At 41.5% G+C, this 17,254-nt stretch overlaps 1 protein-coding gene across 3 annotated transcripts in view; it reads left to right on the top strand.

Moving 5' to 3' along the window:
- LOC110508791 (ephrin type-B receptor 1) overlaps window positions 1-17,254 on the top strand; it is a 386,951-nt gene that overhangs the window by 269,012 nt on the left and 100,685 nt on the right. For 2 of the 3 annotated variants that reach the window (XM_036966014.1, XM_036966012.1), the window contains exon 5: window positions 14,684-15,019. The exons of the other annotated variant lie outside the window; for it this stretch is intronic. In XM_036966014.1, coding sequence (XP_036821909.1) covers window positions 14,684-15,019 — 336 coding nt within the window. The remainder of the gene's footprint in view (window positions 1-14,683; window positions 15,020-17,254) is intronic. 3 annotated transcript variants of the gene reach the window in all.

Here is a 17,254-nt window from a genome sequence, read left to right as displayed (position 1 = left end):
AGCTAGTTAGCGGTGGTGCGCGCTAAATAGCGTTTCAATCGGTGAGTCACTTGCTCTGAGACCTTGAAGTAGTGGTTCCCCTTGCTCTGCAAGGGCCGTGGCTTTTGTGGAGCGATGGGTAACGATGCTTCGTGGGTAACGATGCTTCGTGGGTGACTGTTGTTGATGTGTGCAGAGGGTCCCTGGTTCGCGCCCGGGTATGGGCGAGGGGACGGTCTAAAGTTATACTGTTACAACGGCAACACCAGCCTGAATTCTAATCAAGCTGACACCAGTTGTGAAGCTGGGCTGTGCTGGAATGGGTTTCCCTCGATCCAGCTCGATTTTAGAATTCCATTTGAGCCAGCTCGAATTTGACCCTAATTTGGTCCTGATTTTAAGTGCCAGAGGAAACGGGGATTAAAAGAACAGGCTGAGAGACATATCTTCTCAGGCTTGTCGCTTTTCTCATTTGTACCCTTTATCCTGTTCTCCCTCACACGTTTTCACCTTATCTTCTCCTTTAATTCTCTCCCTCACACGTTTTCACCTTATCTTCTCCTTTAATTCTCTCCCTCACACGTTTTCACGTGTTTTACTTGTCATGTTCTTCTTTTTTCCTTCGTTCTTCTCTCCTCTCATTCAATCTCCTTCTCCTTGCTATTTTTCCTCCTTTTCTCCTTTTCTTTTTCTCTCATTCTCTCCTTACCTCTTCTCCTTTTTTTCTCACTTTGCCTCCTCTTCCTCCTTCTCTTCCCCCCTTCCGCCTTCCCTCATCTTTCTCCTTCTCTCCCCCTCTCCTTCTGCAGTGGTAGAGTAAGTAAGCTGCTGGCTCTGCCAGTAATGCACCAGTCAACAGAGCTAAGCCAGTGTAATTGCCTGGTCTAATCCCTCTGCCTGCACTGTTGCCTGGCTGCAGAGAGAGAGAAAGATATGGTACTCCACATTAATGTGTAGAATAGCAGGAAATCAGCTCTAAAACAGCAACATTTTCTCTCATGGCAAAATGTGTAAAATAGCATTAGATTAGCTAGAGAACTGAATTTTTTTCTCTGACCTTGCGGGGGGGGGCCCCGCGAAACAGCAGTACGCCACTGACACACACACACACACACACACACACACACACACACACACATACACACACACACACACACACACACACACACACAAATACGCATTTTCTTTTTGAAACAACATTAACCTTTCTGATCTCCCCATCCCGGATCCGGGATCGTGAATACAGACTCCTGTATTCCTGGTTTCGCTCATTACCATAACGCAACGTTAACTATTCATGAAAATCGCAAATGAAATGAAATAAATATGCTAGCTCTCAAGCTTAGCCTTTTGTTAACAACACTGTCATCTCAGATTTTCAAAATATGCTTCTCAACCATTGCAAAACAAGCATTTGTGTAACAGCATTGATGGCTAACGTAGCATTTAGCGTAGCATTTAGCGTTAGCATTCAGCAGGCAACATTTACACAAAAAAACAGAAAAGCATTCAAATAAAATAATTTACCTTTGAAGAACTTCAGATGTTTTCAATTAGGAGACTCTCAGATAGCAAATGTTCAGTTTTTCCTGAAAGATTATTTGTTTAGGACAAATCGCTCCGTTTTCTGCGTCACGTTTAGCTACGAAAAAAACCCTGTATCCAGGATTGTGTAAATCTATCAGCAAGCTCATTAGCATAATACAACGTTAACTATTCATGAAAATGGCTAATGAAATGAAATTAATCTATTTGCTCTCAAGCTTAGCCTTTTGTTAACAACACTGTCATCTCAGATTTTCAAAATATGCTTTTGAACCATAGCTAAACAAGCATTTGTGTAAGAGTATTGATAGCCTAGCATTGCATTAAGCCTAGCATTCAGCATGCAACATTTTCCACAAAAAAACATAAAAGCATTCAAATAAAATAATTTACCTTTGAAGAACTTCAGATGTTTTCAATGAGGAGACTCTGTTAGATAGCAAATGTTCCGTTTTTACAAAAAAATATTATTTGTGTCGACTAATCACTCCGTTTTGTTCATCACGTTTGGGTAAGGGAAAAAAAAAAAAAAAAAAACTTTTTTCCAAATTAACTCCATAATATCGACAGAAACATGGCAAACGATGTTTAGAATCAATCCTCAAGGTGTTTTTCACATATCTATCGACGATAAAATCCATCGTGGCAGTTTACTTCCAATTCTGAAGAAATGGAACGCGCATGGACTTACTGATTACGCACACAGGACACCGGGCGGGACACCAGGTAAATGTAGTCTCTTATGGTCAATCTTCCAATGATATGCCTACAAACACGTCACAATGCTGCAGACACCTCGGGGAATATACAGAAAGCGCAGGCTCATTCCTGGCGCATTCACAGCCATATAAGGAGACATTGGAACACAGCGCCTTCAGAATCCGGGGCATTTCCTGTATGAAACCTCATCTTGGTTTCGCCTGTTGCATTAGTTCTGGGGCATGCACAGATAATATCTTTGCAGTTTTGGAGACGTCAGAGTTGTGTCTTTCCAAGGCTGTCAATTCCATGCATAGTCGAGCATCTTTTCGTGAGAAAATATTGCGCTTAAAACGGGCACGTCTTTTTATCCAATAATGACACAGCGCCCCTATAGGTTCAAGAGGTTAACAGAGTAAATATAAAGATACAGTATATGCCTACCTTGTTCTTGTCTGTTGGCTTAAAAAAAAGACACAAAACCATTCAAACAAAGTCCGCAAAATGTCACAAACCCTGCTGCTGCTGTCATTCGATGGCAGTGGCATTGACATATTTTTTTTATTTTTTTTAAGCTACTTAAAACAGGACTTTTACAACACTGAATCATGATTTCATTCTTATTAAAGAGATGGAGTCCAGACAGGCTACTTTAGTAAACTTTCTGAATGGACTTATACAGTACCTGTCACGCCCTGACCTTAGAGAGCCGTTTTATTTCTCTATATGGTTAGGTCAGAGTGTGATGTGGGGTGGGCATTCTAGGTTTTGTTTTCTATATTTCTTTATTTCTATGTTTTGGCCGGGTATGGTTCTCAATCCGGGACAGCTGTCTATCGTTGTCTCTGATTGGGAATCATGCTTATTTTTTAGATGTTAGATTCTTCAAAGTAGCCACCCTTTACCTTGATGGCAGCTTTACACACTCGTGTCATTCTCTCAACCAGCTGCATTTCAATTAAAAGGTGTGCCTTGTTAAAAGTTCAATTGTGGAATTGATTTTCTTCTTAATGCATTTGAGAAAATCAGTTGTGTTGTGTCAAGGTAGGGGTGGTATAATGAAGATAGCCCTATTTTGTAAAAGACCAAGTCCATATCATGGCAAGAACAGCTCAAATAAGCAAAGAGAAACGACAATCCATCATTACTTTAAGACATTAAGGTCAGTCCATGCGAAAAATGTCAAGAACTTTGAAAGTTTCTTCAAATGCAGTCGCAAAAACCATCAAGCATTAAGATGAAACTGGCTCTCATGAGGACCACCACATGAAAGGAAGACCCAGACTTACCTCTGCTGCAGAGGATAAGTTCATCAGAGTTTGGGGCGGCAGGTAGCCTAGTGGTTAGAGCATTGGACTAGTAACTGGAAGGTTGAAAGATCAAATCACCGAGCTGACAAGGTAAAAATCTGTTCTTCTGCCCCTGAACAAGGAAGTTAACCCACTGTTCCTAGCCCGTCATTGATAATAAGAATTTGTTCTTAACTGACTTGTCTAGTAAAATAAAACAAAAGAGTTACCAGCCTCAGAAATTGCAGCCCAAATAAATATTTTGCAGAGTTCAAGTAACAGGCACATCTCAACATCAACTGTTCATAGGAGACTGCGTGAATCAGGCCTTCTTGGCCGAATTGCTGCAAAGAAACCACTACTCAAGGACACCAATAAAAAGAAGAGACTTGCTTAGGCCAAGAAACGTGAACAATGGTCATTAGACGGGTGGAAATATGTCCTTTGGTTCCAACCTCTGTGTCTTTGTGAGACATAGAGTGGGTGAACAGAGGATCTCCACATGTGTGGTTCCCATTGTGAAGCATGGAGGAGGAGGTGTGATTTATTTAGAATTCAAGGCACCTCCAGGCTGTGTAAGGGCTATTTGACCAAGAAGGAGAGGGCTGCATCAGATGACCTGGCCTCCACAATCACCTGACCTCAACCCAATTGAGATGGTTTGGAAGGAGTTAGACCACAGTGAAGGAAAAGCAGCCAAAAGTGCTCAGCATATGTGTGAACTCCATCAAGATTGTTGGAAAAGCATTCCTCATGAAGCTGGTTGAGAGAATGCCAAGACTGTGCAAAGCTGTCATCAAGACAAAGGGTGGCTACTAATCTCAAATCTCAAATATAGTTTTATTTGTTTAACACTTTTATTTCATAGTTAATGTCCATACTATTATTCTACAATTTAGAAAATAGTAAAAAATTAAGAAAAATCCTTGAATGAGTAGGTGTGTCCTACTCAAACTTCTGACTTGTACTGTAGCGTTTCAGACATGACTGAGTCTGACTTGCCAAGGAGAGGGAAACTGGGCATATTCCATATCCACCCAGAGGGCAGAAAAGGCTTGGATAAACTTTGATTAGTGGAATGTTTTTATCAGTCTGGCTCTGTTTGATTACTACATGATTCCATGTGTGTTATTTCATAGTTTTGGTGTCTTCACATTTTTTCTACAATGTAGAAAATAAAGAAAAAAACCTTGAATGGATAGGTGTGTCCTAACATTTGACTGGTACTGTACAGTAGATCTATAGAGAGCATCAGTCAAACTCACACGCGCAAAACCCCATAAAAGCACCCATCAATCAGAGCCACCAGCGTATCAGACACAACAGCTAAGACAGACAGCGACAAAGACAGCGTCTGGACAGGGGAAACAAAATTACATTAATGCTGACACAGGGATCAAACTGAGGAACAGACAGATATAAAGGAAGCAATCAACAAAGCCTATCTTAGTTTTTCCTGAAAGTAAAGATAATGACTTGATAGTGAAAGGATGAAGGGGAGAACTATGCTATATTATGAAGATAAAATTGACAATCATTAACCTTTCTGATCTCCCCATCCCGGATCCGGGTTCGTGAATACAGACTCAAGCTCATTACCATAACGCAACGTTAACTATTCATGAAAATCGCAAATGAAATGAAATAAATATGCTAGCTCTCAAGCTTAGCCTTTTGTTAACAACACTGTCATCTCAGATTTTCAAAATATGCTTCTCAACCATTGCAAAACAAGCATTTGTGTAACAGTATTGATGGCTAACGTAGCATTTAGCATTAGCATTCAGCTGGCAACATTTACACAAAAAAACAGAAAAGCATTCAAAAAAATCATTTACCTTTGAAGAACTTCAGATGTTTTCAATGAGGAGACTCTCAGATAGCAAATGTTCAGTTTTTCCTGAAAGATTATTTGTTTAGGACAAATCGCTCCGTTTTCTGCGTCACGTTTAGCTATGAAAAAACCCCTGTATCCAGGATTGTGTAAATCTATCAGCAAGCTCATTAGCATAACACAACGTTAACTATTTATGAAAATCGCAAATGAAATGAAATAAATATGCCATCTCTCAAGCTTAGCCTTTTGTAAACAACACTGTCATCTCAGATTTTCAAAATATGCTTCTCAACCATAGGAAAACAATCATTTGTGTAAAAGTAGCTAGCTAGAGTTAGCATTTCGCGTTAGCATTTAGCGTTAGCATTAGCGTTAGCATCCAGCACGCAACATTAACAAAAACATAAAAGCCTTCAAATAAAATCATTTACCTTTGAAGAACTTCTGATGTTTTCAATGAGGATACTCTCAGTTAGATAGCAGATGCTCAGTTTTTCCAAAAAGATTCCTTGTGTATTAGAAATAGCTCCGTTTTATACATCACATTTGGCTACCAAAAAAAATCCATAAATTCAGTCCTCAAAACGCAAACTTTTTTCCAAATTAACTCCATAATATCGACTGAAAACATGGCAAACGTTGTTTAGAATCAATCCTCAAGGTGTTTTTCACATATCTCTTCATTGATACATCGTTCTTGGAAACATGCTTTCTCTCCTGAATCCCAGGAGAAAATGCCTGCACCTGAAGATTACGCACAAATTTAGACAAAGGACACCGGGCGGACCTCTGGAAAATGTAGTCTCTTATGGCCAATCTTCCAATGATATGCCTACAAATACGTCACAATGCTGCTAAGACCTTGGGCGAACGACAGAAAGTGTAGGCTCATTCCTTGCGCAATCACAGCCATATAAGGAGAGAATGGAAAACAGAGCTTCAGAAATTCTGCTAATTCCTGGGTGATGCATCATCTTGGTTTCGCCTGTAGAATGAGTTCTGGGGCACTTACAGACAAAATCTTTGCAGATTCTGAAACTTCAGAGTGTTTTCTTTCCAAAACTGTCAAGAATATGCATAGTCGAGCATCTTTTCGTGACAAAATATCGCGCTTAAAACGGGAACGTTTTTTATCCAAAAATGAAATAGCGCCCCTAGAGCTCTAACTGGTTAAAATAGAAACAAATGTTTATTTATTTTTTATTTTTATTTGACCTTTATTTAACCAGGTAGGCTAGTTGAGAACAAGTTCTCATTTACAATTGCGACCTGGCCAAGATAAAGCAAAGCAGTTCGACAGATACAACGACACAGAGTTACACATGGAGTAAAACAAACATACAGTCAATAATACAGTATAAACAAGTCTATATACAATGTGAGCAAATGAGGTGAGAAGGGAGGTAAAGGGAAAAAAGGCCATGGTGGCAAGGTAAATACAATATAGCAAGTAAAACACTGGAATGGTAGTTTTGCAATGGAAGAATGTGCAAAGTAGAAATAAAAATAATGGGGTGCAAAGGAGCAAAATAAATAAATAAATTAAATACAGTTGGGAAAGAGGTAGTTGTTTGGGCTAAATTATAGGTGGGCTATGTACAGGTGCAGTAATCTGTGAGCTGCTCTGACAGTTGGTGCTTAAAGCTAGTGAGGGAGATAAGTGTTTCCAGTTTCAGAGATTTTTGTAGTTCGTTCCAGTCATTGGCAGCAGAGAACTGGAAAGAGAGGCGGCCAAAGAAAGAATTGGTTTTGGGGGTGACTAGAGAGATATACCTGCTGGAGCGTGTGCTACAGGTGGGAGATGCTATGGTGACCAGCGAGCTGAGATAAGGCGGGGGACTTTACCTAGCAGGGTCTTGTAGATGACATGGAGCCAGTGGGTTTGGCGACGAGTATGAAGCGAGGGCCAGCCAACGAGAGCGTACAGGTCGCAATGGTGGGTAGTATATGGGGCTTTGGTGACAAAACGGATTGCACTGTGATAGACTGCATCCAATTTGTTGAGTAGGGTATTGGAGGCTATTTTGTAAATGACATCGCCAAAGTCGAGGATTGGTAGGATGGTCAGTTTTACAAGGGTATGTTTGGCAGCATGAGTGAAGGATGCTTTGTTGCGAAATAGGAAGCCAATTCTAGATGTAACTTTGGATTGGAGATGTTTGATATGGGTCTGGAAGGAGAGTTTACAGTCTAACCAGACACCTAAGTATTTGTAGTTGTCCACGTATTCTAAGTCAGAGCCGTCCAGAGTAGTGATGTTGGACAGGCGGGTAGGTGCAGGTAGCGATCGGTTGAAGAGCATGCATTTAGTTTTACTTGTATTTAAGAGCAATTGGAGGCCACGGAAGGAGAGTTGTATGGCATTGAAGCTTGCCTGGAGGGTTGTTAACACAGTGTCCAAAGAAGGGCCGGAAGTATACAGAATGGTGTCGTCTGCGTAGAGGTGGATCAGAGACTCACCAGCAGCAAGAGCGACCTCATTGATGTATACAGAGAAGAGAGTCGGTCCAAGAATTGAACCCTGTGGCACCCCCATAGAGACTGCCAGAGGTCCGGACAACAGACACTCCGATTTGACACACTGAACTCTATCAGAGAAGTAGTTGGTGAACCAGGTGAGGCAATCATTTGAGAAACCAAGGCTGTCGAGTCTGCCGATGAGGATGTGGTGATTGACAGAGTCGAAAGCCTTGGCCAGATCAATGAATACGGCTGCACAGTAATGTTTCTTATGTCTATTACTGCACAGTAATGTCCATAGCCTATTTATCAGCGAGGCTGATTATCGTGGGGGAGAGTGTTGGAAAGATTTTTGAAATATTGAGAGGAGCTATTCTAATTTGAAAGGATGTTAAAAAAAAATAAAAATTAAAGACTTTGTTGACTGAGAAGCCCAGCTGTTCACTTTCCTAAATTTGACATTTGCGAGAAGCAGGCCAGGTACTTCTATGTGTGCTCAGGCGTGCTCCGTCAACATTGACAGGACAGAGAAACCAGACACATACTCATTGCTCACATGGAGTGTAAATTATGGTATAAAATACACAAAAACTCTCATTATTGTAAGAAGGTTTTAATACATATATTAACATAAATTATTATAACCAGGGATTAACGGTACAGTTTTGGGGGGTCTCGTCTAGGGCAGCATATTGGCCAGGACCAGGCCTGATCCGCATTGTTTAGTCTATAAATGAAGAAAAGATTCAGTATCAAATTATACCATGCCAAGTTGGAGAGGATTGGCACATTGTTCATTTGACACAACATTAGAGCATTATAGGACTCAGAGCCAGAACAACCTTGTCAACTACTGTTGAATAATTAATTAATAGTCAGACACATCTAGCCTTTTTTAGGAGAAGACCGATTTATTTATTTACTAGCAAGCAATGAAAATGTGCATTGTATAAAATACACATCAAACTATTTTTTTACTGAAGAGCCAAAGCCTATAGCGCTCTAGACCCCCGCTTCTAGCAATGAGCTGCTCCAGCATCAAAGGCCATTTGGAAAGAGGAGGAGATGTAGAAGGTTTAATAGACAGACTAAGTTAGCAAAACAATTGCTTTTAATCATTAGTGAACATTCTGGCTATTGGGTAAAGTTTATCTACATGAAAATAAATTAAATCCATAAGGAATGTAGGCCTATTTAAACAGTTTTGGCAGTTTTTTTTACGATGGTCTTTATCCATTGCTGTCAGTTACAATTACCGTCTCAGCCCTACCGTAAATGTACAAATATCTACTTGGAGAATTAAGATTTCTGAGTGGTTAGTAGTTCCCCCTTTGAAACAAGGCATCTTTTCTTTCTTTATTCCCAAAATTCCCCAGTCAGTTTGCGCTCCAGATCTCCACACAAGGAGTTGTAGTGAGTCCCCGAGGAGCTGTTCCATATCGTAAAAACAAACACAGTGAAGGAAGCCCAGCGAAGCTCTGGGATTGGCTTAAAGGGCCCGGCTGAGTAAACAATGTGGCGGGCTGTTTATTTTGGGGGGGGTGAATTGCTCTTGATATCAGCAGGCATCCCAGGGAGTAAAAACAGGGGCTGTGGCCTTTTGGGGCCCCACCAAGATGTGTTTCCCTTTCTGCCATGCTGGTGGGATGTAGACATTACTGTCTAGATCCACCTGCTACACAGAATTCTCTAAAGCTCATCAGTTAGATGGCAATGGTGGGGATGAATTTAACAGTGACACTACTGGGCATGAACACAGTGCATAAATACACGCACACACCCAACTCATACACGCACCCGCACATACTCATGCGCGCACAAAAACACACACACTTTACACACACTACCCCAACCCACCCCAGCCCACACAAACTGTCACCCCACTGTCACAAACACTCCAACCAATCGAACACATTACTCTCAGTAACCAAAATGCTTGATGATCACGCAGTCGTCTTAATTGTGGCGGCTGACATGCAAGTAACAATCAAGGCTGACTAGTGTGGCTAAATGAATGCCAGGCCAGGAGCTTGGTAAGTAATGCACTCGACAAATTAAATCTCACGGCAAATTAAAACAGCCAAAGGCAGCCGTAATAGCCTGCAAATCACCGGTTAAGTGGCAGTCACATCGGATTTCTCCATCCTTCACTGCATAGGGGAATCTATTTATCTAGCAACCGAGATGAGATGCTCACACCTCACCTCTCACAGGCATTTTGTTTTGTTTTATGCCTACTTGAAAACAGACAGCACACAAGTATGCAAATATGTAAAACATTAAGGACACCTTCCTAATATTTAGTTCCCCCCTCCATTTTACCCTCACAATAGTCTCAATCCACCGGGGCATGGACTCTACTAGGGATGCTGGCCCATGTTGACTTCAATGCTTCCCACAGTGTGAAGTTGGCTGGATGTCCTTTGGGTGGTGAACCATTCTTGATACACACAGGAAACTGTTGAGTGTGAAAAAGCCAGCAGCATTGCAGTTCTTAAAACAAACTGGTGTGTATCAACTTAAAACAAACCTACTACCATACGCCGTTCATAAGACACTTCAATCTTTTGTCTTGCCCATTCACCCTCTGAATGGCACACATACACAATCCATGTCTCAAATGTCTCAAGGCTTAAAAATACTTCGTTAACCTGTCTCCTCCCCTTCATCTACACGGATTGAAGTGGATTTAACAAGTGACATCTATAAGAGATCATAGCATTCACCTGGATTGTGTGTGTGTGATTTCATGTCATATGTTCTATTAGCAGCACACACATGCATTATGTACACTGATGGTCAAATGACACATCCACATGATCATACAGATCAGTCTTCACGGCAGTATGTGTTGTGATGATTATAGAGTATATGTGTGTACGGTACAGTACAGTGTATGAGCTCTCTGTGTGTGTGATCGGATTCCAGATCGGATTCTCTCCTCCTATGGCCTATTTCTGCAAACACAAACACTCCTCTATATTTACTCTCTCTCATCTCTCATCTCACTATGTTATGTCTTTCTCTCTCTGTTTGTCTCGCTATCTCACTCTCTGGTTCTCTGTATGTCTCTCTGTATGTCTCTCTCTTTATTTCTCTTTCTTTTCCTCACTCTCATACAGACACCCAAGTGCTCTAATGAATATGGTGCTTGTAAACCAGTGTTGTTGGTCTGGTTCTCACATGGAAGTCCTGATTATATGGCTTTGGGTAAAGGTGCCGGATATCTGGAGAGGTGATGTATTCCATCCTTTTTTCTTTCTCTCCTCTCTCTGTCCTCTCTGTGGAGGTCATGACCTCCCTGTCACTGACCCCACAGTCATCTCCATGGCGCTGAGCCGAGGTCGCCGTGGCAACACTGCCGATCCGTCACCTCTGTGTGTTCTGCTGCTTTGTCCCAGCACCCCAGCGCTATCCCACGTGGCTTAGCAGAAACAATGATTAATTGTGGCTGTGTTGACAGAAGCAACTGCCTGCCCTCACCCGTCCACCATGGGAAACACGAGGGCTGTGTCCTAATACGCTTATACAGCTTCCTTCACTTGTTTCCTTTATTTTCAACTGTCTGACCTCATCCCCCCTAAGATGGGAACTTCAAGGGATGTGTCCTAATACACCTATATGGCTTCCTTCACTTGTATCTGTTATTTTTTTTACCAGGATATGCTCAGACAGTACATGTTCACACACCTTTTAAAATGCTGTAACACTAATACCGTATGCAAAACAATAAACTTTGATTTGATTGAAAAGAACTAGATAGACTTCACATTGATTTATACAATACCTCAAGTATAGCTAGTAGCTATAGTACTGCAGTCTCCCTCTCCTTACAGCCCCATTCGCTGGAGTTATGGTCTATAATTAGCATATAGAATAGCTGCTCGCTCAGCGTTGGCATGTCCAGGAACATTCTTTAAGTGGGGAAAACGCTTCCATCAACAGAGCCGGACTGATAAAAACATTCCACTAATCAAAGTTTATCCAAGCCTTTTCTGCCCTCTGGGTGGATATGGAATATGCCCAGTTTCCCTCTCCTTAGCAAGTCAGACTCAGTCATGTCTGAAACACTTGTGCCTTATTCACACCATAGAGCTGACCTGTACTGCGCTGGCTCTGATGTTTTCCTTGCACATTGCCCTCTCCAGCATGGTTCCAGCAGTTATGGTGGATGTGTAACCAGGCCAGCCAAATAGAGCTTGGCTTGGGCTGGTTCTGTTTGGCTCAGAAGTGTGAAAAAGGGTATAGCCTTGTATATCCTACGAGAGTTCCATGATTTGTGTCATCTTGCTTAAGTTTGTTAGTTGTATAAATCAGATACAGATAGAGTACCAGTCAACAGTTTGGACACACCTACTCATTCAAGGGTTTTTCTTTATCTTGACTATTTCCTGCATTGTAGAATAATAGTAAAGACATCAACACTATGAAATAACACAAATGGAATCATGTAGTAACCAAAATAGTGTTAAACAATCAAAATATATTTTATATTTGAGATTCTTCAAAGTAGTCACCCTTTTCCTTGATGACAGCTTTGCACACTCTTGGCATTCTCTCAACCATCTTCACCTGGAATGCTTTTCCAACAGTCTTGAAGGAGTTCCCACATATGCTGAGCACTTGTTGGCTGCTTTTCCTTCACTCTGAGGTCCAACTCATCCCAAACCATCTCAATTGGTTTGAGGTCTGGTGATTGTGGAGTCCAGGTCATCTGATGCAGCACCCCATCACTCTCCTTCGTGGTTAAATAGCCCTTACACAGCCTGGAGGTGTGTTTTGGGTCATTGTCCTGATGAAAAACAAATGATAGTCCCACTAACTAGATATGATGGCGTATCACTGCAGAATGCTGTGTTACAGTGGCTTTCGAAAGTATTCACCACCTTTGGCATTTTTCCTATTTTGTTGCCTTACAACCTGGAATAAAAATTTGTATAATTTGATTTACACAACATGCCTACCACTTTGAAGATGCTAAATATTTTTGTGAAACAAACAAGAAATAAGACAAAAAAAATAGAAAACTTGAACATGCATAACTATTCACCCCCCCAAATCAATACTTTGTAGAGCCACCTTTTGCAGCAACTACAACTGCAAGTCTCTTGGGGTATGTGTCTATAAGCTTGGCACATCTTGCCACTGGAATATTTTCTCAAGGCAAAACTGCTCCTGCTCCTTCAAGTTGGATGGGTTCCGCTGGTGTACAGCAATCTTTGTCATACCACAGATTCTCAGTTTGGATTGAGGTCTGGGCTTTGACTAGGCCATTCCAAGACATTTAAATGTTTCCCCTTAAACCACTCGAGTGTTGCTTTAGCAGTATGCTCAGTGTCATTGTCCTGCTGGAAGGTGAACATCTGTCCCAGTCTCAAATCTCTGAAAGACTGAAACAGGTTTCCCTCAAGAATGTCCCTGTATTTAGCGCCATCCATCATTCCTTTAATTCTGACCAGTTTCCCGGTCCCTGCCAATGATGCTGCCACCACCATGCCTCACTGTGGGGATGATGTCCTCGGGATGATCGGGCAAAGCACCCCCACCTCCTCCTCCATGCGTCACGGTGGGAACCACACATGCGGAGATCCTCCGTTCACCTACTCTCACAAAGACACGTTGGTCAGAACAAAAAATCTCAAATTTGGACTCATCAGACCAAAGGACAGATTTCCACCAATCTAATGTCCATCGCTTATGTTTCTTGGCCCAAGCAAGTCTCGTCTTCTTTTTTAGTAGTTTAGGTTTCTAGTAGGTTTCTTTGCAGCAATTCGACCATGAAGGCCTGATTCACGTAGTCTCCTCTGAACAGTTGATGTTGAGATGTGTCTGTTACCTGAACTCTGTGAAGCATTTATTTGGGCTGTAATCTGAGGTGCATCTAACTTTAATGAACTTATCCTCTGCAGCAGAGATAACTCTGGGTTTCCCTTTCCTGTGGCTGTGCTCATGAGAGACAGTTTCATCATAGTGCTGGATGGTTTTTGCGACTGCACTTGAAGAAACGTTCAAAGTTGTTGAAATGTTTCATGTTGATGACCTTCATGTCTTAAAGTAATGATGGACTGTTGTTTCTCTATGCTTATTTGAGCTGTTCTTGCCATAATATGGACTTGGTCTTTTCCAAAATAGGGATATCTTCTATATACCACCTCTACCTTGTCACAACACAACTGATTGAATTGAATGCATTAAGAAGGAAACAATGGACTTGCTATTTTCCCAAATAGGGCTATCTTCTGTATATCGCCCCTAACTTGTCACAACACAACTGATTGGCTCAAATCATTTAGAAGGTAAGAAAGGGAAGAAGGGAAGAAATTCCACAAATGAATAAGGATCACCTGTCAATTGAAATGCATTCCAGGTGACTACCTCATGAAGCTGGTTGAGAGAATGCCAAGAATATGCAAAGCTGTCATCAAGGCAATGGGTCGCTACTTTGAAGAATATCAAGTATAAAATACATTTGATTTGTTTAACACTTTTATGGTTACTAAATTATTCCATATGTGTTATTTCATAGTTTAGATGTCTTCACTATTGTTCTACAATGTAGAAAATAGTACAAAAATAGAAAAACCCTTGAATGAGTAGGTGTGTCCAAACCTTTGACTGGTACTGTATATCGTACAGACTAGAGTAATGTCCTTTAGTAACCTTTACTCGAAAGCTACCCTCTTGGCCATGTCTCTCTTGAAAACAAGTTTCTTTGAGATCTCAATGGGATCTACTGGTTAAATAATGGTTGAATAGAATACTGACAACCTTCTCATTGTGTTTGTTAATCTCAAGGCCTGTTGGCAAGAGATTCACTGAGATGTCAATGAGATAACCTGGTTAAATAAAGGTTCCTCTCTGTGTCTGTTTGTAGGCGTTCCCTCGGGCCCGCGGAACGTGATCTCCGTCGTGAACGAGACTTCGGTGATCCTGGAGTGGCACACGCCCAGGGAGACGGGCGGTCGTGAGGATGTGGTCTACAACATCGTGTGTAAGAAGTGTCGTGCGGACCGCCGTACCTGCTCGCACTGTGATGACAATGTGGAGTTTGTGCCTCGGCAGCTTGGCCTGACAGAGACCAGGGTGTTCATCAGTAACCTGTGGGCTCACACGCTGTACAGCTTCGAGATACAGGCTGTAAATGGGGTCACCAACAAGAGCCCTTACCCTGCCCAGCATGTGTCTATAGACATCACCACCAACCAGGCTGGTAAGAGAATAGTGTGGGTGTGAGAGTTAGGGTTAGGGGAGTGTGTGTATGCATGTGGAGGGGATAGGGAAGATGACGATGATGCAGCAGGAGCATTTTCATCATCTGTATACATTGTTGTTGTTTTCTGCTGTACCTGTGTGTCCTATATGGTTTTCATATCTTATTCCACATTGCTCAGCACTAGTTAACACAGCATAACCTCTGTATTTTTGACTCCTGGCCCTTTACTTCTCCTATCACAATCTGTGCTGGAGAGATGTCATTGAGCTGTACTGTGAATAATGACTTTAAGGTTTGAAGTGATGGGGGCAGCTTACTCCAACTATACGAGAACTCACAAAGTGAAATATTGAAACGGTCTCTCTTCTTTGGTTTCATCACCCTCTTTTCTCGTATCAAAGCAGTGACCTGCTTGATAATTGAGTGTGTTGGGGGTTGGGGGATTTCCCCCTTTGGAACATGGTGAAGTTAAAACCCTAAACCGAAGACATGGCATATTAGGATCTGTGGCGAGACCATCATATCCATCCCCCTGCCCTATTTCTGCACCCTTTGTAGTTCCCCAGTTTTATTTACACATCAAACCCCGTGAAAAAAATAGAAAATGCTGGTTTGCCTTTTGCTCTGTTCCACAAGAGAACATTCCAGAAATGCTTTCTTCTTAATAAAGGCCCAATGCAGCCGTTTTTATTTCAATATCAAATCATTTCTGGGTAACAGTTAAGTACCTTACTGTGATTGCTCTAAATTAAAATGGCCAAAAAGAAACAAAAATAGCTTCTAAGCAAGAGCAATATCTGATGCAATAATTTAGCTGTGACTGTCTGAGTGGGGAGGGGAAAACTGAAAACGATCTGTTTATGGCAGAGGTTTGGAACTCTCTTTCTTATTGGTCTGTTAACTAAGTTACTGCCTGGTGATGTCACCAGGCCAAAACTCCATCCCACCAGAACAGGCTGAAAATTCATGTGGTCTTTTCAAACAACTAAAAGGGGATTATCATAATTCTCACAATTTCACAGTATTATTCCTTTATTTCTTTTTATATTTTTGATATTTTATTGTACTTTTATTAATAGTATTATTCCATCGGTATAGAGTGGACTGCATTGGGCATTTAAGCATTGGTAGCAAGCCTAAAGTAAATAAATCTGACTAAATCTGAATCTTTTTTATATAACGTCTTTTCTACTCAATCTTCTGAAGGTTGCGACAGCATTGAAGCAGCGGTATGGCTTGTCAGAGGTTTTTGCTGTTTGCAGTCTTCTGTTTTTAATGACGCTTTGTTTTCGGCGAGCAGCAATAATGGCAAAAACCTTGAAACATAACGTATCCTGGGTGAAATACCTATTGAGGTTTGTTTTTATAGGGCTGAACAGGGCCAGTATTCACAAATCATCTCAGGAGTGTGATCTAGGATCAGGTCCCTCCTCTTACTCATTATGATTTAAAAGCAAAACCGAAATCAGCACTTCTTTTCTTAGATCCTTTGTGAATACAGGCCCAGGCCAGATTCTCTGCTATTCTCTGCGTCTTGCCAACAGTGCTGTAGCTCTTACAGAACAGGCAGTGAGACAAGAAGGGGTCGTGTTTAGTACTACATAATGACCATGCAGACATCTCCTCTGTCAAAGACATTAGCCCACGATTAGGGTAGCCTGAACCAAGCCAGAGAGTTGGACGGCCGCCTCCTCATCACCCTCCCTCTCTCTGTCTCTCTCTTTCTTTCTCACATCCGAAGACTCTCTCTCTCTCTCTTTTTTTTCTCATATCCGAAGACTCTCTCTCTCTCTCTTTTTTTTCTCATATCCGAAGACTCTCTCTCTCTTTTTTTCTCACATCCGAAGACTCTCTGTCTCTCTCTTTTTTCTCACATCCGAAGACTCTCTGTCTCTCTCTTTTTTTCTCACATCCGAAGACTCTCTCTCTCTCTCTTTTTTTCTCACATCCGAAGACTCTCTCTCTCTCTCTTTTTTTCTCACATCCGAAGACTCTCTGTCTCTCTTTTTTTTCTCACATCCGAAGACTCTCTGTCTCTCTCTTTTTTTCTCACATCCGAAGACTCTCTCTCTCTCTCTTTTTTTCTCACATCCGAAGACTCTCTGTCTCTCTCTTTTTTTTCTCACATCCGAAGACTCTCTGTCTCTCTCTTTTTTTTCTCACATCCGAAGACTCTCTCTCTCTCTTTTTTTCTCACATCCGAAGACTCTCTGTCTCTCTCTTTTTTCTCAC

Source organism: Oncorhynchus mykiss, chromosome 28 (genome assembly GCF_013265735.2).
Source record: "Oncorhynchus mykiss isolate Arlee chromosome 28, USDA_OmykA_1.1, whole genome shotgun sequence".
NCBI lineage: Eukaryota > Metazoa > Chordata > Actinopteri > Salmoniformes > Salmonidae > Oncorhynchus > Oncorhynchus mykiss.
Note: the sequence above shows the minus strand (reverse complement) of the source record. Positions and strands in the feature narration are given on the sequence as shown.